This window comes from Chanos chanos, chromosome 15 (assembly GCF_902362185.1).
Source record: "Chanos chanos chromosome 15, fChaCha1.1, whole genome shotgun sequence".
Classification (NCBI taxonomy): Eukaryota; Metazoa; Chordata; class Actinopteri; order Gonorynchiformes; family Chanidae; genus Chanos; species Chanos chanos.
Window position 1 is genome coordinate 1,891,858 of NC_044509.1, and position 22,757 is coordinate 1,914,614.

General features: G+C 42.3%; 3 protein-coding genes across 3 annotated transcripts; 1 reads left to right on the forward strand and 2 right to left on the reverse strand.

Annotated features, from left to right (window-relative positions):
• Positions 1-3,264: 3,264 nt before the first annotated feature.
• Positions 3,265-6,102, reverse strand: si:dkey-251i10.1 (ADP/ATP translocase 2). Its single transcript, XM_030792099.1, has 4 exons — positions 5,890-6,102; positions 4,435-4,921; positions 3,994-4,134; positions 3,265-3,828 (listed from the first exon to the last, which is right to left on the reverse strand). The coding sequence occupies exons 1-4, from the start codon at positions 5,998-6,000 to the stop codon at positions 3,671-3,673; spliced, it is 897 nt and encodes a 298-aa protein (XP_030647959.1). The 5' UTR covers positions 6,001-6,102; the 3' UTR covers positions 3,265-3,670.
• A 2,152-nt stretch (positions 6,103-8,254) lies between these two features.
• On the reverse strand, positions 8,255-15,444 carry LOC115828941 (pre-mRNA 3'-end-processing factor FIP1-like). The gene is made up of 16 exons (XM_030793041.1): positions 15,355-15,444; positions 14,948-14,987; positions 14,526-14,589; positions 14,166-14,278; positions 13,976-14,034; positions 13,618-13,728; positions 12,702-12,832; positions 12,025-12,161; positions 11,542-11,641; positions 11,021-11,162; positions 10,867-10,890; positions 10,690-10,747; positions 10,371-10,432; positions 9,831-10,023; positions 9,222-9,386; positions 8,255-8,481 (listed from the first exon to the last, which is right to left on the reverse strand). Exons 1-16 carry the CDS (start codon positions 15,440-15,442, stop codon positions 8,352-8,354), a joined length of 1,617 nt encoding a protein of 538 aa, XP_030648901.1. The 5' UTR covers positions 15,443-15,444; the 3' UTR covers positions 8,255-8,351.
• A 2,061-nt stretch (positions 15,445-17,505) lies between these two features.
• On the forward strand, positions 17,506-22,397 carry LOC115828695 (cytochrome P450 2J2). Its single transcript, XM_030792769.1, has 9 exons — positions 17,506-17,942; positions 18,419-18,581; positions 19,053-19,202; positions 19,332-19,492; positions 19,906-20,082; positions 20,371-20,512; positions 20,761-20,948; positions 21,290-21,431; positions 21,738-22,397. The coding sequence occupies exons 1-9, from the start codon at positions 17,760-17,762 to the stop codon at positions 21,911-21,913; spliced, it is 1,482 nt and encodes a 493-aa protein (XP_030648629.1). The 5' UTR covers positions 17,506-17,759; the 3' UTR covers positions 21,914-22,397.
• Positions 22,398-22,757: the final 360 nt, after the last annotated feature.

Below are 22,757 nucleotides of genomic sequence, written 5' to 3' on the forward strand. Positions count from 1 at the left end.
GTAAAATACACTATTACTGTAAAATGATAAAGGGCTGCAACTAATACAAGCACACAAATAATCTCACAGGTACCTGACAATCACTCCAAACAACCACTGCTGTCTATATTATTCCTAATGTGGAACCAGTTTTTACCTGATAGGAATTAAAAAGATTCTTGTGTCAGGTCTATGCCTGTGTTTCACTTCACTCACTTCTGAAAGAATGGAAAACGTGTATTAAACCAATGGTCAGCTAATAAAGTCATGCTACGTGACAGCATTGACTGTCTAGTCCACACAAATCTCTCTGTCTCTCACCTCCCGTTCAGCTCTGCTCCTTTAACTGTGGACTTAACTGGAGAAGAATGTCTAACCTAAAGCAATTTGTGGGCTTGAAAAGTATGTTTTAGTTTAGTTTGAGAAAGTGGCTGAAATCCAAATTTGTTGAAAGGCTTCTCCGGTTATAGGGTTCTAGGAAGTGTCGGGTTATCACTTTAAAACAGAAAAAAATAGCGAATATGGTTACAGTCACTAACTCACAAAGCAAATGAGAGAAAAGGGTCTAGTTCCGCATGCTGTTCACTCTGGCGTCCAACGTAACCTATGCATAATGGGTTTCTAAGAAAAAAAAAAATACAATTTGCAATGTAGTTCATTTTCCTGATATTCTTACCTGGACTAATTTATGAGGAGTGCATTCAAACTGAACAGAAGTGAGCTTATAATATACATTCAAACTGAGCGGAACTGAACCAATCATATGCTAGTGTCAGGCACAGAACCTTACTACGAAAAGCTGCTGTAGTAATTGCAAACAGTGACATAATTTCCTAATCCTGTAAACCCGTGCTCACAGGAGTCAAACGGCGTCTAGACCCAGAAACTGTTAATAAATGCGTCACAGACTTAAGCAGGTGAATGAGAGAGACTCATTACCCTCTGTTTGGGTCGGGTGTGGGCTAATCCGTAAGGCAGTAGTGTGTGAGAGATCCGTTCTTATGAAAAGCGTGGGGGGGGGGGGGGGGATCAATTTTCTGTGGATCACCAATACGCACCATCAATCAGAATGACTAGACTGAGATCTGTTCCACCCATTTTGAGAAAACGTGAGACCATTACAAACAGGTTTTTCCCTTGGAAACACTGTTTTGGCTACTACCTACAAAAACGTAAAGTGAACAGATTTATACGGACAACATGTTGTGCACACTCAGTAAAAGAGCTGAAAAAAGGAAAAGAAAAAGAGAAGGAACAAGGCGGCGCGAGAACACACAGCTCTTGGCGCTTTGTAAAAATAGCGGTCTTGCTAATCCGTGTTGCTCCTGTAATATAAACCCACTGGGAGACCCACGGGCACGTGGCATCGCAGGCATCTGGCACCAGCAGTGCCTGTACAAATGTTGGTGTAGAGACACAAACATTTCAACACCCTTCCAAGATAGTCTTTGCCCCCCCCTCCCACTCACTCTCTCTCTCTCTCTCTCTCTCTCTCTCTCTCACACACACACACACACACACAGTGATTTAAGATCAACTCTGTTTCACTGTCTGTCCATCTCTGGCCCTCAAACCTACTCTGAACTTAATTATACCGTAGTTAAATTCTGTAAATGATTGGATTCCTTTTCTTGGTGGCTAAAGGACAGAGTCAAGGCACAAAGAACAGACTGAAGGTACATTGCGCAGAACCCCAAATAGCGCAAAATGGACCAGTATTGTTGGGTTTTGTCAGTCAAATATTAACTTAGTGTCCTGGAGGCGTTGGAGCGAAAAAATTCTAATTCCTTGGTGTCTTGCAAGATACCCCCGTTTTCCTTGCGCGTTATACTACTCGCGACAGGCGTCAAACGGGGCTGGTCACACTGGCGCGGGCATCTTATCGAGTGATGAGTTATTTTGGAAGGGAGAGAGCACGCCTATACTTCACTTACAACTCGGTGGTCTGTCCATTAAAGTTCTGCATGCGGGAAACCGGGCTGATGGCTGGCGCAACACTAGCCGTCTGTTATGAATTGTGCTGGGGAGTGCGCAGTTGTACACCAGGACCATAATACACACGCCAGACTTTTGTTTGTCCGTCTCATGAGATAGTAAGTCGTAATTATGAGATAGTATATCATAATAATGAGAAGTATGTGCCTTGATTTTTTCTTCAAGCGGCAGAAATGGGCTTCCATAGATCTGCGGTCACATTAGTCGCAGTTTAGAGCTTTTCACGGGTCCAGAAAGTAAGTTTGAGTGGTTTACTACATGTTTGGTTAGGGACGGCAGCCATCAGTTAGCCGGCTCTAGGGCAACGTAAGGACCGGCCGGGCCAGAACAGTTTTCACGACCCAGACATCATATGACGTATCAGGAGTACACGAGCGTGGTCAAATAAGGTCATCAGCTGCTGACCTCACCTACGTAATTCCACGAGACTCAGGTGTGTTAATCTTACGTCAACACTCTTCAGATCCATTAAGGAATTTCCAGTGGAAGAAAAAGATCACCGACGTTGAAACTGATATGAACGGTGCAGATCAGAGTGTGAGTAAACTTCACCTGGAACCTTTGCCGAGCAGTGCGGTCAAGTAACATCAACACTTGGTCGAAGTAGTGAAAACAGGACAAGAATTGGGCGCTAGAGACGAGTGTGTCAAGAGGACTAAGCGGGAGATAAGGAGGAGTAAATTTAGAAGCTGTAAGATGACTGTAATCTACTTCATGCGTTTGATTATCTAATAAGAACTAAGGCTACCAGCATGGAACAGAGTACCCAGTTAGGAGAGGAAGTCAGAAACCAAAATACTATAAGGCAGAACACGACTGATTTCATTACCCAAAATGTAATTCTTTGTAAAATACTAAACACTTCCATATTTACAGTTAAGTGTTAAAGCTTTGACTTCCCTTGTCTGTGGGGTAAAACTCCTACACCTCGACCTTGTCGCTCAACCACCACTTGGTCTGCAGCCAAACTCCTGCAGAGCAGATTTGACTCCTAAAATTTCAAACAAGTGTTAAGCCTGACCTCTGGCACTCCTTTAAACGGGCAGGCATATAATGGCCTGTCAGCGTGCATGAAACGCCTACCTGCTTCCCCCTCTGAGGGGATCGATTTGATTGGTCAGGGGCCAAAATTTCAACAGACAACGCATGCCCCAAAGTCAGGCATGTGTGTGTGACCTTGTGTAGGACCACATGTTTAGGAACAAATGGGCACTCCCTTCAGTGAACAAACCTGAACATAATTAATTTAAAAAAAAAAAAAAAAAAAAAAAAAATGCTGAGAGAGCTCTCTTTAGGGTTGTTCAGTAGGTTGAATTTATTCAAGTCATGATTAAAAACATACTGACTGGAGAACAGGTAGAACAACGTTCTGTGTTTAAACTTGAACAGGAATGACATTTGGTGCTGGGGGGGGTGGGCTGTCGGAGCAAAAGGAGAAAAAAAGAAAAAGAAAAAAAAAGAAACACCATTTTTACACCACCATCATAGTCATCGTTGTCGTCACCGCCGCCATCGTCATCTCTCAGATAGAACTAGTAGTGTACTAGTCAAGCCCCATGAATAAGGCATAAGAGTCCACAAAGCCGAATAACGTTATGTTACAGTTTTAGCCTTTTCAACTTTTCCCATTTTTTTGTTTGTTTTTCTTTTTTTTTTTTGTTTTAAACAGTGAACATGTATATTTATATAAAATGATTTAGATGATCTTCTTCAACTCGTCGTAGAGGACCAGCACAAACGCACCACCCATGCCCCTGAGCACATTGGACCAGGCGCCCTTGAAGAAGGCCTTGCCACCTTCATCACGGGCGATCTTCCTCCAGCAGTCAATGGTGCCGCTGTACATGATGTCAGCTAGAACAGAACAAGGCGGACGTCAGGGGAGCCCTTGTATTATGCTCACCGCACTAATCCCTCGTAAATCAGGAATTAAATACTTCCGAGGCTCGTCGTTAAGCTGTATGTGTGTAATGTAATGAATGGTGGGGGGGGGGTGCTTTTAAAGGACCGAGAACTAACCTCCTTTGCGTCCAGACTGCATCATCATACGCCGACGGACCGTGTCGAAGGGGTAGGATGTGAGTCCGGCGACAGCCGTCACAGTCTGTGCGATCATCCAGCTGACAACGATGTGGGTGTTTTTGGGATCGGGCAGCATACCTGCCAACGACAAACACGACATTTTTAAAAAAAAAAAAAAAAATGCGCAGCCCCAAAATCGTGCCTGCCACACACACAGCCCAAACACTACCCAGCAGGTGTGGGCTCATGCTCTTACCACCACCAAGGCGTCCTCTCGCACAAGCTTTATTATCTGAGTGGAGCCTCTGCAGTTTCTCCATCACCAGCCCTCTCCTCACAAGCTAACGTCCTTAGCCTACAATTCTGTGGCAGCACCAAGTAATAGGCTAGCCCAAGGATAAGAGGCTCTGACCCCACCTCAACTGAATACAGACTCACCTTTGGCGGTGTCGTAGATACCGAAGTAAGCTGCTCTGTAGATGATGATACCCTGCACAGACACGTTGAAACCCTGGTACAGCCCCTTCAGACCATCAGACTTGAAGATCTTGACCAGACAGTTGCCCAAACCGGTGAACTCTCTCTCGGCGCCAGCCTTGCCCACGTCGGCAGCGAGACGAGTTCGGGCGAAGTCGAGCGGGTAGACGAAGCAGAGGGAGGTGGCGCCAGCAGCACCGCCGGACGCCAGGTTACCGGCGAAGTACCTCCAGAACTGGGTGCGTTTGTCCACGCCATCCAAGAAGATCTTCTTGTACTTGTCCTTGAAGGCGAAGTTGAGGGCCTGGGTTGGGAAGTACCTGATGACATTGGCCAGGTTACCTCTCCAGAAGGACAGGAAGCCCTGCTCCTTGGGAATACGGACTACACAGTCGATAATACCCTTATACTGTTTGTCAGCTGTGATCTGCTTACTGGCATGTTGGACCTGTTGAGTGAAGACAGAAATTATTTATTTAGATGGGGAATGGAGGTCTAGGAGGCCAGACAAGGGTTGCTCATGTCAGCTCAATCATAAAATTCATGAGATGCATGTATTTAGTGATTCCATTTCCAAACCAAAAGTGTATACAAATTACAAATAATAAACCATTATGGTAGTGTGCGCTGCCATAAAAGTTGCTATGCGAGGTGTGTTCAGTTGAACGACCTTGTATCAGAGCTGAGCGCTTCAAACTTTCAGTTAGCGGTAGCTTCTCTGTCCGCGGCGCTCTATGATGTTATCAGGCCTACGCCTGCAAAGGTCTCCCCTTGCCACGACCTTGGCGCAAAATAACGGGCTTGCCGTCTAATGGCTAATATTTCAGACCATTTCGGCTTTATATTACGGTCACATTTTCAGTCACCACTTTTTCAAAGCCGCAACGCAGAGCCAGGTCACTCAACTTAAGAGTGCCAAGACGAGTGCCATTGCATAATACGCCAGAGGCTCCTTCAGTCTCCAAGTTACGCACCAACTCGCAAAAACAACTAGAGTGGAGTTTTCACGTAAAACATTGTCATTCATCAACTTAATGGGTATTCTAAGCCTTTTCAAAACAGTGGATAAACTTCGTTGTGCACAACTTCCTTCACTAGCCTTATGGGACAGCAATGCTTCCAATGTCATGTCCCCTTGAACAACAACTATTGCTAGCAACTAGTATGCTAACCGGATAGCGTTCTTGGCTATCGCGTGAATAACATACATTAGCTAGCTAGCTAGGTCATTACAAGAACGTCCTCTGATATCACTTAGACAAACCAAATAAGGCATAAACAACGAAAAAAGTTAGTTTGAACATAAGACGTATTAAGACTACATCGACTGTCACGCATCTGCTGCGCAGCTGGCCACCAGAGTTTTTAATTCCGTTAAGTGTAACGTGACCCTAACTAAGATGATGCTTGGCATACCTGAAGGAGAAGCTTGACTCTCTCGATGGGAGCGACAGCTGTCTTGGAGATTGCGGCGGCGATACCTCCAGCCAAGAAATCCTTGGCGAATGAAACTGCGGCATCACTCATTGTGCGGTGTGTGCTGGTTTTGTTCTACAAGGTGCTTCTGTACAACCTCCGGCCTGCTCTCCCCCTCGACTGGCTGTTAGCCTGTTCGGGCGAAATGGCCGATTTTATACACGCTAAGGATTTTCTAACGTCCGCATCGCGAGAAACAACGAGAATTCTATGTGCCATTGTTATTGGTTCGCTTTTTCATTTCGGGGTGGAGAGAACGTAAGAATTTTATTGACGTCTTCACACAATTGACACTCCTCCTTCTCCATGGAGGTTGTAAAAGGGACTTCTGAAAAATTGAATGAAATTTAGTTGAATGAAAAATTCAGGTTTGATATATATGCGCATGGTATGAAAACTTGATTTTGAGTGAGGTGACATTTAATGACAAAGAGTTTACTTGGCCTAAACTTCCTTTTATTTTATGACAGCGAGGAAAATAATTAGTCTTTGAAGCTGCTATCTAGATTTAGTGAGGACTCCAGGGTCACTCCGATTTTTCTTAATCTGAAGACGGTTCTGAAGACTCTAAAACTGTTATTCACTTACACGTCTTATCCATCTTTATAAAACGGTTTTTAATTGTCTACTTTATTATTATAAGGGTTATATAACTTATGTCATTAATTCGACCTAATAATAATATTAACCATAAAGTTGAAAAAAATTTTTTTGCAGTGGATATATACAAAGATATGGAGAGAATTTCATCAAAAAACCTTTGACGGAGCACGTGCATGGTGTACTGTGGAGTTCATTTTATGTTCTGTAGAATTGTATAAATATAGGCCTGAAGGCTTTTGGACAGAATGAACTGAGTCAGCTGACACAGAGGAGAAAAGTCAGCCAAGAATAGCCTCCTTTATATGGACTGCTCTCCTCTGTCCTTACAACACGTCTGTCTTGTCATTGTACAAACTACACAGCAGAAGTACAATCAAGAGTTGACCTATAGCCCGCTTCGGAAGTTGTAGGACTTTGAGAACCAGAGAACAGACAGTAATAGTGACTGCAGTCTCTGCTACGTCTGATCCCCTGTGGGATCTATTATTTTATATTGGGAAATCTGATCACGTGGTTCAGAATCAGAATTCATGTGATGTAAAGACTGTTTACTTTGGCTCTTTGACAGAGAACATTGAGGTCTATTTGATTGTACAGTGGTCAACAATATAAAACACAGCACTGTTATCTTCTCCTTCACACACACACACACATGCACACACATACATACACACAACACAAAGCTCCAACCAATTAATGAAACTGTCAAACCTGTTTTTGCTCTGGTAAATTGATATGCCAAACGTCTGCCATTCTCTGCTCTCCTCTCTTGATAACTTTAAAACAACCATATGCTTTCCCATCTCTGAAACCCAGCACCATGTAAGTAATGCAATCTCAACGACCTATAAACTTGTTCCACTAAAGTTTTTCTGAGTGACACAAAGGTCAGTGAAAGTCATATGCTATATCTGTGTTCAAGGTGTTAATCACACAAGTAATGGTGCAAAACTTGCCTTTATATGACAGTTACATTTCCCTTTGTACAAATCTCATCATAAATACATTTGGACCATGAACTTCAGCATTTATGTGAATACTCCAGACTTATTTACTTTGCTAAATAATTGACACAACAAACTTAGTGCGGGGGAGGGGGGGGGGGGCAATGAAGGGGAAAAAAAGGAGGGGGGTGTTTCTGTGATAAGTGTTTAAATTGATCATATACTCAGACTCATTCAAGCGTCAGTTAAAATGTAAATCGCAAAAGCATGAGATCCATTTTACAGTTTTAATTAACCTGCTGGTGCTAATGGCTCTTTTCAGGTTTTCCACCTTAATCGCGCCAATGAAATATAGACCTAACCAATAAACAAACATCGAAAACAGTCATAGCAACAGAGTACTCGATACCACGAAAATTTGTCTCCTTATAAAAGTAGTAAACATTCAATACTGTAAAAATAGCTTGGATAGGAAAGGTCAGTTCCACATTAAGCAGCTTAAAGTTCTACTAGGTTTGTCATTTCAGTAGGAACATGAGTGCATATTGGTTCAACTTTTAGTCATTTAGTCAGTCTGATGGATTCAAAAGTGACCCAAATGAAACCTAGCTGAGCAGGACAGTGGGTTCACAACAGGAAATACAGTACTAACCTAATACATGAAATGCTAGTGTGTGTGTGTGTGTGCATGTGTGTGCGTATGTTGGATGGTAATCGAATCCCCCTAACTGATGATTATACATGAGGAAAAGAGAAAACACATATGACTAACTTTTATTCTGTTCTTCTAACAAATGACTGTCAAGCAGAAACTGTCTGTCAGCTATCGGTAAACTTTCTCCATCCCTCTTCCTGTCAGTCTTTATGCTCGTGTTCGTCTCCATGACCACCCAGGACCTCCAGGCCTCCTTTGTCCTCTTTGCTTCGTTTGCTCTTCTTGTGTTTGTGTTTGCGATGGCCATCACCATCATCATCGTGCTGTTTGCTGCGGAGGAAACAAAATTGTTATTACCTCTGGCATTTTATTCCTTCTGGAAACTGTTTTTTTTTTTTTTTGTCATTTTTGTTATCAGCCACGTTCTTAACTTCAGGCTGCTTTAGAAATCAGGAAGGTACTTGAGCCTGAGATCTGCCCTCTTCAGTCTCTGGGCTCATATACTCCCGTTTACTCCCACTATGAGGAAACTAAACTCAGCATCTTAACTTTCAAAGACAGGGAGCTGCCTGAAATCCTGATCTACATTAAATTTAGTTATATTTACATTAAACATAGTTATTTTTAAGCTAAATAAGTGTTCTTTTTTCCCCCCAAGTAGCAGATTTTCACCCTATGTATGTAACTCGAAAATTTGGTCAAATTACAAAGACGACACAAAACACAAAAATTTGAATGAATCTGATGTTTGGGTGTTTTTTTTAGCAGGAACGGGGGGGGGGGGGGGGGGTTCTGTCTTTACACAATCAAGTTTTTGTTTTCATTTTAGTGAGTACAGAAGTTGAACAGAAATATAAAGTCTGTGATTGGATGAACTGCGAGAGAGGTGCACTATTAATAGAATTCTATTTATACCAAAACAGTCACTAACTCTGCTACTACCAGTGTGGTTATAACCATGACAACAACAACTACTACTACTAATGCTACCATTATCACTATTCTTACCAGTCATTGCGAATCAATTTTCAGTCTCTCTCTTCCCTCTCACATAATTTTATTTTTCTTACCGTTTGGAGGACTTGTGTTTGCTGCATTCCTCTTTGTCCCTGTGTCGTCTGTCTCTAGAATGTTCTTCCCTGCCGCGGCTGCTGTCACGTGCATGGTGGAAACTCCGCTCGTAGTCTCTCTCGGCGTCTCTCTCGTGACCGTAATAGTGATATCGCTCCTCCTCGCTGCAGCCAGTCCATCAGGGCAGCGCAAGACATGAGGGCCGAACAAAGACAGCTTTGTGTTAGCAGTCCATTCAGTGACTGACGAGTCATTGGGAAAAGAAGGCCACTGAGAAACAATACACACAGAGCTCCAAACCAAGAGGACCTGTCAATGACTTCTATGTCCTCTGTGTCAGTTCCTTATTCATGAAATCTATTTTTTCCACTGTAAGTTTAAAAAGCATTATGCTCTCCTAAAGCCCTGATCATAAATAAACATGTCAATGATGCACTCAGGGTTCTCTTGACCTTCGAGTGTTGGAACCAGAGATGCATTGCACCAAAGCATATGGCAAAATGCATCCAGTTCAGAAAGAGAGCCAGGTTTTGCTGTGTAAGGTAAACTGTGTTCTTATTACAGCTGGAACCTCTAAAGGAACTGTTCCATCTAGAATTCTCTCTTACTTGTATTCACTGGTGGGAGTGCGGTCTCCTCTTTCTTGATTCCTCTCTCGCTCTCTCTCTCTGTCGCTTTCTCTCCGGGAGCTCTGGTAATCCCAGTGTCCTCCTCCTCCACCCCCTACTCCACCCTTGTCCATCACTGTGCCCCACGGAATGGGAGCAGAGGAAACCGGAGGGTAGCTGATGTAGCTTGAGTCTGGAGGAGAGGACAGTTCCATTTGATCCACGATATTCCTCATTATCTCACTGTGACACATCCCCCCAGGACTCTTAACAGTTTTTAGAGAGTTTTACAGAAATCTTACAGAGATTTCACAGTTTTTACAGAATTAGATCAGATCATGCAATATTTTCCTGCTGAGCAACATTTCCTAATGCACTCCTCATGTCCTGTCTTCCTATGGCACTTTAAGTTCGGCCCAAGCGTGCTAAATTGTGTCGGCAACCATCTCATGTCATTAAGCCCTTACTTCATTCAGTCAATCAGTTTATAACTGCAGAGAGCAGGATGGGAAACAGGACCTGTATGTGATCAGGACTCACCTCCACCGCTGTATCCAAACGGAGGTGGAGGCCTACTGCCATAGCCTGTGGTTGGAGATCTACTGCTGAGGAAATGTTTGAGAGAACAACAGTACACCAACCAAACCCTCACCTTCACTTTGTGATAATCAGCCTTACATTTTAGCCTCTGTCAGAATAAAAGTAGAATTTCGGTTACAGAGCCAAATCCAAATAAGAGTCATAGAGTCATTGAGTCACAGAGTCATATATGTGCGACTTGAGACACATTGACCTGACATTCTATAAGTACCATGATTACCAGTGACCAGTGGAGTCCATAAAGAGCCAGATTACTCACCTGTCCACTGGTGGCATCATTAGATTTGGGGGAGGAGCGAGAGGAGGCGGGAACAAGCCTGAAATCAAAATAAAGACGCATTAACCAATAAAGTTACAGGACCACCGAAATAAATACAGTTTTTCATATGGCCATTTATCTGTTCATCTGTTTGTTTGTTTGCCTGTAAATGCTCACCTGGAATGGCAGGTGGAGGTATCCCTGTGAAAGAGAAACATCACAGCCAGGAATTTAAAAAAAAAAAATGATTCAGTTATTTCTTTGTCAAAAAACATTCTTTTAAAAAATTGAAATCTGAACATATTTTGCTTGTGGAGAAGCCAGTACGCACCTGGTGGGTGCATGGGCGGAGGCATTCCTGAAACCGGGGGAGGGGGATGTAAGAAGTGTGGAGGGGGAACACTCATTGGAAGAGGTGGAGGTCCTGTGGGCGGGGCCAAGGGCTGTGTTTTGTTGCTATGGTCTCCTAGAACCTGAGTAGTGATGTCATGGAATCGGGAACGTTGAACAACTTTTTTTTTTTCTTATTGACAAATTTTGTTATATACAGTGAGACTAGGTAAAACAATTTCCTTTGCATTCATAAAGAGTACACACGCAAAACCAATGTATGTAGGTATTGATTTGTATTCAGTTACTGTTCACTTTTTTAAAGATTTATACTTTTGAAAACACTAAGACAAAAGTATCCATCCATTCTTATTTTATCTGATTTACTTCACTGCTTTTACTAAAGTTTCATTCTTAATAGGAGTTATATTTGGAGCAAAGTCACAGAACTGAAAGAGATTCCAGAACTGCTTCTGATTCTGATTCTGTCAGCCAAGTTGACAGAGACATGTCAGTACTCACCTGAATGGGGTTTTGTTCCTGCATCTCCCGCCTTCTCCCCTCAACTCGCCGAATGGCACCTGTCTGCCCACCAATCACATCTATGGTACCACCCAGTTTCCTGGCAACAGAGGGCAAGTGTAAATGGAATACTCTGTAATTAGCGTTTCAGTGACTGGTCTAATGAATCTGTCAACATAACTAATGACAACATAACTAATGTTTCCATCAACACCACAAAAAAGCAACATAACACAGTGACTCACACTAAAAGAAATCACATGTTATGAACTGTGACGGGGGAAGAAATGGTAGTATAAACAAAAAAAAAACAAAAAACCCAGCAACACCACTAAACGAGATTTTTCCCCCCATTTACTCTAGCAGAAACTTGAGTCTTTTCTGTACATGACATGCACCAAGGAATGGATGTTTACAATGAACAGCAAGGAAAGGCAAATATTTTAGCTTTAGCCTGCGATGTTAATGTTACATGTCTGAGACCTGTTTGGTGGAGGGCCAGCCTTCAGTCTGCTGGAGGTTGCTATGATTTGCGGAGACAGGAAATCAGTCTTGTAGTCCAGCTTGCTGCTCAAGGTCTCTGCCTCTTTCTCTACTGTGGCTGTTCGACCCTGCTGGACCTGAACAGCCAGGATTTAAGGAATGTAAGAATTTTGAAACATTTTTAAACATTGTTTTTTCAAAGTTTGAATCTAAGCTTAAATGACTAATTACATCTGAAATTAGACAACTAATTGGAAAGAAAACATGCAACCTCAGAGAAAAATCGAGAGCAAACTTCATATCCAGTACCATTTATGCTTATTTTAATTGAGAAAACATCTTAGTGTTTGTCTAATTATCTAAAAGCAATAACTCTAACAAGAACACATTTGCTTTTTACCTTCTTGTTTTAAGAGAACAGTCAAAATATGAGAGCTGGTTTATGACCCTACATCAAACAGTAATTGACAACATTTACATATGCTTAGTATAAACATGTTTTCTCTATTGTAATAAAGCGCTAAATGTCTGGAAAGACCGCTTTATTGTCCTCCACAGTCAGAGGTTTAACTTACAGCCCTTAAATATCCAGCACTTTATTTATTTAAACCAGTAACAGTCCATCATAAGCTTCTCTGATCATGGCCCGTAGGCACGGCGATGTTATCTTAACTCACTGTGATCTTATTGTCAAAGCTTGGTGGCAAACTGGGCTCCAGGCCAAGCTGAAGCCTCCGCTGTTTCTCACAGTACGCTTTCCACGTTTCCTCATTAAAGCCGTAGTTAAAGTAATCTGAGAGATCGGCACCTGCAGACGAAGGTGGCATTCGCTTTTTAAACAAATTGTCCGTATAATGAAAGAGTCAATGAAAACACGCTGAAGCTACAAACGGTTATGTCATGAAAACCATCAAAAGGAAGCTAAACCCACGAACATAAGCCCTCAACTCTGTGATTCATTTTTTAAAAAAAAAGAGAGAGAGAGAGAGAGAGGGAGAGAGAGAGAGAGAGAGAGAAAGAGTGAGAGAGAGAGAGAGAGAGAGAAAGAGTGAGAGAGAGAGGGAGAGAGAGAGAGAGAAAGAGTGAGAGAGAGAGAGAGGGAGAGAGAGAGAGAGAAAGAGTGAGAGAGAGAGAGAGAGAGAGAGAGAGAGAGAGAGAAAGAGTGAGAGAGAGAGAGAGAGAGAGAGAGAGAGAGAGAGAGAGAGAGAGATTAAATTGAGGAGACAACCTGCTGTGCATGTAAAGACACTGCTCTCTGGAGGAGCCTGAAGGGGGGGGGGGTATTTGTCGTAAACTGACGCATCAAAATTAATCTGCCTTGGTTTGTATTTTTACGCCCCCATTTGTTTCAAATATGTCTTTAAACACCCTCCTCAGACAGGGGAACTCCTTTTTCCACACCCTCCACCACATTTTGGAATGGTCGTTAGCCGTGCTAATTAACTCTTGTGCGAATGTGGTTTACAGACCAGATGGCTTTTTCACAGGGTATGTCACACAGGAAGAATCACAGAGTTTGGCTGCTCTCTGGAGACCAAAAAAAAGCAAAAACCAGTTTTAAATAAATCCCAAGGCTGTTTGTGTTTTTCTCACCTGGTTTCCTCCAGGGTTTGTCCTCAAACAGGTCCATCTCCACTTCCACGACGGGGGGTCCATTATAGCCCCCCAGTGACTCCAGATCTATTCCCTTCGTCTGAGATTTGACTGTCACACCCACAAGACAAACACAAAATATTATTCCGCACGATTAAGACAAGTTTTGGTTAGATTTACTTCTTATCAGCAAGTTTTGCTTTTGCCAAGCAATAACATTTTTAAATGTTGGATTTTTATATTTTGTATGATTTTCTCTCAGTCATGTTCTTTCCTAAGTGTTTGAGAGAAAACTTATGAGTTTTCTGCTGATCTTCATTATCTTGAATGAATGGAAAATGGTTAAAATGCCACTCACTTGCCCCGGGTGTACCAAACCCTCGTGGTGGTTTCAGACTCAGATTCATACCAGTACCCCTGAGCAGGTCAAAACAATGACACAGCAAGTCACAAACACAACGTTACACCGTTTAAAAAATTAAAACAATGTTACTGTACGACATTGATAATAATCTTTCACCATCTATTTGAGATCCATTTCCACTTACATATAGGAGGGCGGACCTGTTTTAATGTTGCCAATGGTGACTTTGACATCGTCGTCATCATCATCATCACTGTCACTGTCTTCCTCCTCCTCATCCTCAGCTCCTTTGCTGGCCTGTTTCGGATGCAGAAATGTATACGTGGTGAAAAACCTCTGTTCGCACAGATGTATGGTTAGGAGAGGATTGTGTGGGGAACCCCAGATTAAAATCCAATGGTTTACTGTAACAGTGAAAACTCTTTCTAGAAGGGTGCATCAACTCTTTAAGTGTTCATGCATTAGGCTTGCTGGTTCGTGTCCTGTCCTGGTGTTCGTTTCTCTAAGCATCCTGTAACATGTATGCGTGGACTCAGCGCCGTACCTCCTTCGCAGCATCCTTCTGGTCTGAGCTCGTGACCTTTTCCAGCTGAACGGACTCTGTATCCCTGGAAACCGCCGGCGGAAAATATATATTGATTGGTACCGAATTATTTGATAAGATCGCCTACTGACCCTACGGACATGTAGACGCTAACAACCTCAATCAGAGGAGCATTTTCCGTTTGGTCGTGCATAGGCTATCCTAAGACCAGTACTGAAGGAATTACTGAACAGCTTCAACGCAAGCCTTCACAAATTTTATTTTTTTCTGATTTAGACTATAAATTCGAAGTTTTTCAAAAATAACAAAATAATTCCAATTAATTAGTTTACAGATTTAGGCACGGCGTAATCTGTTACCTGCACTACAAATGCTTCATAGAGATAAACCGTCGTTTCGCGAGAGAGAAAAGTGAAACTCACCTTGATAATTCATCCTCGGCATTTTTCTGGGAGTCATCATCTGGATAACAAAAGTTGGCATGACTTCAGTACTCCATCGCTCTACCGCTCATAACCTACATTCTACGTCCTGACCGACGACGTACTGTAAACAGTCTCTACTTAGTAGATGCACCTCTAAGAACCGCCCACCGAGCGCTACCATGCCTGGATGCATTATTATCATCGTTAACATCAACTGTCACATTAACTCAAAGTTATCAAAAATGTTCAAACTTTTTTGACAAAGATATAGCCATAAATCATGGTTATTTTCCATTAATGTTGTTGACAAAAAAAATGCGAGGACCTGATATCCAAGGCCTCAGTGAAACAGAAGATTTAACATTTTTGTTATGTAATTACACACCCGCACTCCGTACTCTTACCTCCATAAAGCCAGTGCTCCTCGTCGTCCACTGGTTCTGGCGCACTGGTCGGAACCACTGGTTCTGAAGTGGTCAAATTAGTGGCCATGGTTTAATGACAGCACAAATACAGCCGTGCGCTGTATTTAACGTTTATTTTGTTTTCGACTGCGTTATGAGAAAATGTTTCTCATATATTTCTGAGCTGTGCAGAAAAAAACAACTGCTGCGGTCCATACATCACTCTGTTTATAAATAGTCCTAATTTCGCGCATATTGTTATTGTGTTCTGGTATAGAGGATAACGTGAAAATCCTCCCTCCATTGCCCTGTCTCCGACAATGGCTTTCCTTAACATGCGCCCGGACATTCCAGGGTCCTAATGCTCATAGAGTTCCTCATCAAGTGAGTCAACCGCGCTACTCGATTTTGTTAACGGTTTGATATACAGCTACCGTCATAGCGTTATGATCCCGATGTTCTACAGAACACGAGCCGAAAAGCCGCATTTCAGGATATAATCTGTAAGGAAAATCGATGAAAAATATAGTATTATTTATTGTCTTGACGTTGCGTCCAACTGATCGGAGTTTTGTTGACATAACCTATAGAAAAAAGGCGTCACACTTGCAGGGAGAGATGTGGAGAAGACTTAATTGTTCAAGCGATCTCAGTTTCAAGTCATTGATCAATGTTATTCAGTCCATGAAGATTCTTCAAACAAACCGGGGAAATAACTCAATCACAATTACACCGACAGCTGCTCTGGTCAGTCGAACTAAACTAAATGCAATTCATAGCCTATGTTTCAGCTGTAAAATCAGCAGGTTCATGTGGGAATGTAAGCCAGCTGCTACGTCTGCATTTTCAGCTGTCTGAGAGGATTTGAAAGGGGCCAAAAGTCGGTACCGGAAGTGCAGGTTCCTTGGTTACAAAAAAGCATGAAATTATTTAATGAGTATGACCACTCTCTTAAAGAAAGTACACTGTGAGCTTCGCAAAACTGGTATTTATGGAAGGACTTGTGCCGAAAACCACGGCAAAGCTCAGTTAAGAAGAACACATAACTCAGTGTAACTGGAGCACATTTATGTCACATTTATTCCCCTGGAGGGAAAAAAAAAAAAAGAAATATCCTCCAATAAGTAATCTTTTTATCTTATTTTCCCCTTACATTCAAAGGATATATGTCTGGAGAAAGCAGTTGACCTGTTATTATTGGTTAAATACAGTGCTGGATGTGTTATGCCAATAGCAGCCAGCTAGTGGGGTCATTGTGTGCCATGTTTGTTCTGAGCGCAAAAATAACAGACACTTAACATAAACCCCATCAGGTGAAGCCACCTTGGAGAAAACGCTAAAGATGTTCCCATGTTCTAAGATGACACAGCCTAATCAGTCCAGCGTCATAGTGTCAGTGGTCTCAAGGACCACCAGGATGAACCTCCACATTCATCCTACTGTGGTATATTCTGGTACAAAAAAAAGGGACACCTCTCTGGTAGATTTAAAAATCTTACATGATCTTCATGGAAAGTTCTAGAGGACAGAATGCAGAGTACTGTTCCTCCTCATGCATCCTTAGTGAACTGAAGGGTTTTGTTTTTTTTTTTCTAGAGTGGTGATCTAGAATCCCATCAGGTACAGTGCAGAACTTTTAGACCAGCATTCAGAGAAGGACTGCTTCGAGACAGAGGGCCGACTGGACTCCTCCATTAGCCTCTCAATCTCTCTGTGTTGTTTGGTGTTTCCATTACATTTTGCAACTCTGCGAAGATAAGGAGGAAAACACCAATGGTATGTTTGCCGCTTCACATTTAAAAATGGTCTGACTTTGTCTGATAGACCTGAAAAGAAACTTTTTTTTTTTCTGGACACACAATAATAAGTTTTTCATTTACAACTGAAAATCGCAGCAGCAAAGCCAAGAGAGAGAGAAAGAGAGAGGGGGGGGGGGGGGGTCTTTGAGAACAGGCAGATCAGAATCTATTGTACTATGCACATCCATCGAAGGAACTGCCTTAATGGTCTGTCGGGGAATAAAAGCCTGCCCTGATTTACATATTGTGTTAGCCCTCCTCCCTGCTGGGCTTCTTGTTTGTTAGTCGTTGCGCAAAAGCTGAACTCCGTCCACCTTTCCCTCTCTCACTTGGCAAGGTACACGCTCCCACAGACAGGCCGAGACTATGGCAAATACAGACAAAATGTTTTGAACACAGCTCTGTACAGTGCAGTCTTTGAGCTGTGTTTGAATTTTCAGTGTTTTGGTCGAGATTGTGGGATCTGTTTTGTACCGGGCCATGTGACCAGGTTTTCAAACAGAGCTGGACTTTGGCTGGAATGTGCACCCCCACACCCCCCCCCCCCCCCCCCGCCTCCCTCCTGTTGCATTCGCGTCTGTGGCCCCGTCGTGAAGGAGCTCCGCCATGCTGCTGGGTGCATTCTTGGACCTGCTGGATGTAAAAGGCTATTTGCTCTTACTTTTTGTGTTCCTGCTTGTTTTTGATCTTCTGAAGAACCGAAACCCACCCAATTTCCCCGCGGGACCATGGCCCTTACCTTTCCTTGGAAATGTCTTTGTTGGTTTTGACCATCATGCTATGGACAAGGTAAGATCTTGTTTTGCCAAGAATACAATGACATGCTATTGAAGTTATTTAGCTATATTTAATGTCCATTACTGTCATAGACTATTGTAGCCCCAGGGTTCACTCATCCACTTGCTAATGGTTGTTCTAATCACTAACTTACTAAAACTATGTAACTAACTAACCAAATAACTGAATAAACAAACATGAAAACAAACATATTCTGTGTTCTACATTGAACAAAATAACCCAAATTATCACTGCACAGAACATGTTTGTGAATTATTAATGCAAACTGAAGGTAGCAAATGAACTTTCCATTGCAGCCTGAGGTAAAATATGTCAAAACACAATCACTTCAATGACGTTTAAAATGAACAAAAAGATGATGTGCACCACAAGAGGGTGTAAACACCTTTACACAACCATACTGAATGGATGCGTTTTACAGAAAAGTGATTTGTTTGGGTTGCGTTGATTGAGACCTCTTTGTTCAGGTGGCCAAGCAGTACGGTGACATATTCAGCCTCAGAAGAGGAGGAGAGAAAATGGTGGTTGTGTCAGGATATAAATCGGTAAAGGAAGTTCTGATCACTCAGGGAGATTATTTCTTGGATCGTCCTGTGTCTCCCCTGTTCACTGAGGCGTTCCAAGGGTATGGTGAGCAAACTTTATAAAGAGTACCCATATGACTGATTTACCAACATGTGCACGTTGACATGTCATTCCGGTACGATGGCCAGTGATTGGTGAATGATAACAACAACAACAACAATAATAATAATAATAATAACAATTTTATTTATATAGCACTGTTCAGGCTTCAGCACAAAGTGCTTTCCAGGTTAAAGGATTTACAAAGTAAAAATTAAAATACCAGAACCCCACATAAGACATACAAAGTTTAAGACGTGAGAAAATATATATATAGCCGTGACCAGTCCATGAGTATGCTACTGCTTTTGCGTGTGCTCTGCAACTGCATGTCTAAAGCAAACAAGAGTATAAAGTTGAGTTAGAGTTTGGACTTTATCACCGCCAGGACGGATCAAGGGAGGAGCACAGACGAACATGTGGAACTGTGTGGTGTGTTTGACCTGATGAGAGCTTTCTTGCATTCTTACCTTCAAGGTATTTCCCTAAGTAATGGCTACAGATGGAGAAGACAGAGGCATTTTGCTGTGTCCCATCTGAGAAACTTCGGAGAGGGCAAGAGAAGCCTGGAGTTTCACGTCCAACAGGAATGTAGCTTTCTCTGTGAGGCCTTCCAAGAGGAATGTGGTAAAGAATGAACCCTTATTAAAAAAAAAGCTCTTTAAAGCTTTGTTTGAGTTTAATCAAACCCGCTGTTTGTTACATTGTTTTTGTAAATTGTGCCATAATTAAAACAACCAACAATTTGCTTCACAGGAGGTGCTTTCAACCCTCATGTCCTCATCAACAACGCAGCAGCCAACATCATCGGATCTTTGGTGTTCGGGAAGCGTTTTGACTATGATGCCACCGACTTCCAGAACCTTCTCAGCCTGAGTGCAGAAACCATGCTTCTGGTGGGCTCTCCAGTTGTGCAGGTAAGGCCATTTTTTTCCCCACGTGCAGTTCACTGACCTGCTGATTGGAAGGCTCAGATATCGCCATGAATCCAAAACATGGTTCGACGAAACTCAGACACAGGCTTGGGTCAATCCAGGCTTATTACACAGAAGTAATCAGTGCCTTCTGGTGATTCATACCCAGTGAAATGTTCAAAAACAGTGTATGGTCCTTTTTCCATGTGGATTTGCTCACTTTATACCTCTGAGAATGTTTTTTTTCTCTTAAGTTTCTGTGGTATTTGCCCTTGGTTTCTTATTTAGAATTCAGGAAATCAGACAAATATGAAACATTAGTATGTACCATATGGTGATGAATACTGAATGACATAAGTTAGTCTGTCACTTGTGAGTTGTAAAACGAAAGGTTTTCCTTGGCCTTGTGTCCTCAGCTCTATGACATGTTCCCGTGGCTTGTGAAGCGATTCCGAGGACCTCACGAGACTATTTTAGCCAACTATGGCAAGCTTGCCGCATTCATCAAAAGAGAGGTCAATAAACACAAGAGAGACTGGGATCCTTTCGATCATCGTGACTTTATAGATGCCTACATAGGAGAGATTGATAAGGTGAAATAAACACAACTTTAATTTTTTCACGGGGGCACCAAGTTACTACAAATATTTCCCTACTGTATGTAAATATGTCCGTAATTATAACCCTGACAGTCCTGTTGTTTTCCTCTAAGCTGTTTACATATCTCTTACATACTAATCAAGTCAATGGCCCCTTTTATTTCCTCTGTTTTTCTATTCATTGGAACACCATTCAGTGTTTCTTTGAGTTGACACCCATGGCTTAGTGTTATAGAGCTAAAAAAAAACCCATCTCCGTTCTCTGATGACCAATCGTTTCAGAGGAAGAAGGACACTGAGGCAGCATTCAATGTGGATAACTTAGCGTTCTGCACTCTGGACCTGTTTGAAGCCGGAACCGAGACCATCACCACCACTCTGCGCTGGGCTCTCCTTCTCATGATGAAATACCCTGATGTCCAAGGTAGGAATACTTACACATTAGCACCATGATTCATCTCATAAAGTAACCAACCTGGTCGTTTCAACTCAAACGGAAAGACATCAATAAGGTCGTAACTCTTCCATAAAAGCAGGGTTATCAAAACCTGCGTTAGGCTCGGTACAAGCAAGAACACATTCAGTGACGCAACACATTAGACAATGTTAGCATCATTAAAATGTGAATGACTGAGCTGGAAACTGAAGTGAAATGTCCCGTGTGTTTTCCAGGGCAGGTCCAGGCAGAGATAGACCGTGTGATTGGTGATTCTCGCCAGCCATGTTTGGCAGACAGAGTTAACATGCCCCTTACTGAGGCAGTGATTCATGAAACCCAGAGATTTGCCAACCTCCTCCCTTTGACTATACCCCGTCTGACCAGCAAAGACACCACACTGTGCGGATATTTTATACCAAAGGTAAAACAAAACAAAGAAAAGGGAAAGTTTTAAAATCCAAACTTTGCTTTTTCCCTGTTACAACTATATAACTTTTCTTATTTAATTCAAATTAGATTTCTCTCAAGATGAGATTTAATGTTTGCTTTAGGATAAATAATGCAAAAAACAACATAAGTTATTTCAAGAGCCGTCTTGGATAACAGTCTTAGAGTCATGGATTTACTATGGTTTAAAAGAGGTTTAAAAATGTGGACTGCAACCAAACACTGATTAAATGATTGGATCAAAACCAGCGACAACTTTGGCTGCTGCTGCAAGATAATCATCACATTTTCTTTGCTTCTCTTCCACATTCACAGGGTACGATGGTCATCACTAACCTGTCCTCAGTGCTGAGAGACAAATCGGAGTGGGAAACACCTGACCAGTTTAATCCTAAACACTTCCTCAATGAGCAGGGCCTCTTTCGGAAAAGGGAGGCTTTCTTTCCATTTGCAGCAGGTACCTCTTACTGTGGGCCTTCCTTTGACACTCAGGAGCACACTGATAAATGTGTCCTGTGAGCCTGCTATGTCATGTGACATATGAATATAATTTAAAGCATGGACAAATCAAGGTCAATTTTATGCGAAACATCATAATCTTTTAGATGTTATAGCGTCTTGTTGTATGAGATACTGCGTAAGCACAGCCCACAAAGAGTCATTTAAGTTTATCTCAGGAAAATGCTGTATGTGTGTGAGTGTGTGTACACGTGTTTGTTCATATACATGCTCCAGTTTCCTAACACCTTCTGTGGTTCTCCAGGGAAGAGAATGTGCCTTGGGGAGCAGCTGGCACAGATGGAGCTGTTTCTGTTCTTCACCTCTCTACTCCAGCGCTTCTCCTTCTCCCCAGCAGATGGGGTGGAGCCCACTCTGGAACCCCAGGGGACGGGGGTCCTGTCTCCCAAACCTTTCCTCATCCACTTGTCTTTACGCTAATAGCACTGATAAGTCTGTTGTCCTTAACTGTGAGAGCTGAGATCTCACTCTGGTTTCGAGCAGTCTGTCACATTTAATTGACTACCCACCACTCACACTTTGACCCAGGTGACTGATCACAGGACAACACTAAAAGCTGCAAGTAGTTTTGAATTAGAGTACAGTTCAGTTTGCATTATTCTGAAGTTATCAGATTACAGTTAAACATGTAGTCAACTGCAAGCAGTGTAGTAAATGATTTATTTCTTTTTTTAATTTTGTAATTGTTTATTTGCCAAAAGTGTCATTTTCTTTAACCTGTGATTCCTTTCTGTATTGTGCTTACCTTCCCTCTTTGCTCTACTGCAGCGCTTTCTAGAGACAGGCTTTGTGAGTTAATTACTGAGCTAATATGTCCAAATGGTACGGAGCTATCATCCGTCCGTCACGGACAGACAAACACGCACATACTTCAACACTCACATAAAAGTTTGTACAAAAATGATTTTTGCTTCATCGGTTTCTTTCCTTTTCGCTGTCTCCAGTTACACTTTTATAACACCTCACACATTTAACGTTAAACAATTTAGGATTCTCAGGATTAACAATGAAGCATGGTGCAACGTGCCGTAACTACTGCCAGCAGACTGGTGTGCTTTACACTATCAGCAGGTAGGCTAACTCAGCAGTGAGCAGAAAGCGGTGGTGTACTTTATAGCGGCACGGCATATTTTGCAAATTGCATGCGTCTTTCTTGTCAAATTGTCCGTCACTCTTGAAAAATCCGACGATTCCCCAAACATTTGATTTGTAGCAATTCGTTGGAACGTTTCTCCTCCATGCTAATCTGTGATTTGCCAGGACG

What these genes read in the sequence shown, in the direction of transcription:
- si:dkey-251i10.1 (XM_030792099.1), bottom strand. Translation starts at nt 6,000, where the DNA reads ATGAGTGATGCCGCAGTTTCATTCGCCAAGGATTTCTTGGCTGGAGGT. An exon ending in GAGTCAAGCTTCTCCTTCAG is followed by an intron (nt 4,922 to 5,889) that starts GTATGCCAAGCA and finishes TTCACTCAACAG; the next exon opens with GTCCAACATGCCAGTAAGCA. An exon ending in TATCTACGACACCGCCAAAG is followed by an intron (nt 4,135 to 4,434) that starts GTGAGTCTGTAT and finishes TGTCGTTGGCAG; the next exon opens with GTATGCTGCCCGATCCCAAA.
- LOC115828941 (XM_030793041.1), bottom strand. Translation starts at nt 15,442, where the DNA reads ATGGCCACTAATTTGACCACTTCAGAACCAGTGGTTCCGACCAGTGCG. An exon ending in GCTGGCCCTCCACCAAACAG is followed by an intron (nt 11,642 to 12,024) that starts GTCTCAGACATG and finishes CTCTGTTGCCAG; the next exon opens with GAAACTGGGTGGTACCATAG. An exon ending in AGGAACAAAACCCCATTCAG is followed by an intron (nt 11,163 to 11,541) that starts GTGAGTACTGAC and finishes ATCACTACTCAG; the next exon opens with GTTCTAGGAGACCATAGCAA.
- LOC115828695 (XM_030792769.1), top strand. Translation starts at nt 17,760, where the DNA reads ATGCTGCTGGGTGCATTCTTGGACCTGCTGGATGTAAAAGGCTATTTG. An exon ending in TGGGCTCTCCAGTTGTGCAG is followed by an intron (nt 19,493 to 19,905) that starts GTAAGGCCATTT and finishes TTGTGTCCTCAG; the next exon opens with CTCTATGACATGTTCCCGTG. An exon ending in GAAATACCCTGATGTCCAAG is followed by an intron (nt 20,513 to 20,760) that starts GTAGGAATACTT and finishes TGTGTTTTCCAG; the next exon opens with GGCAGGTCCAGGCAGAGATA.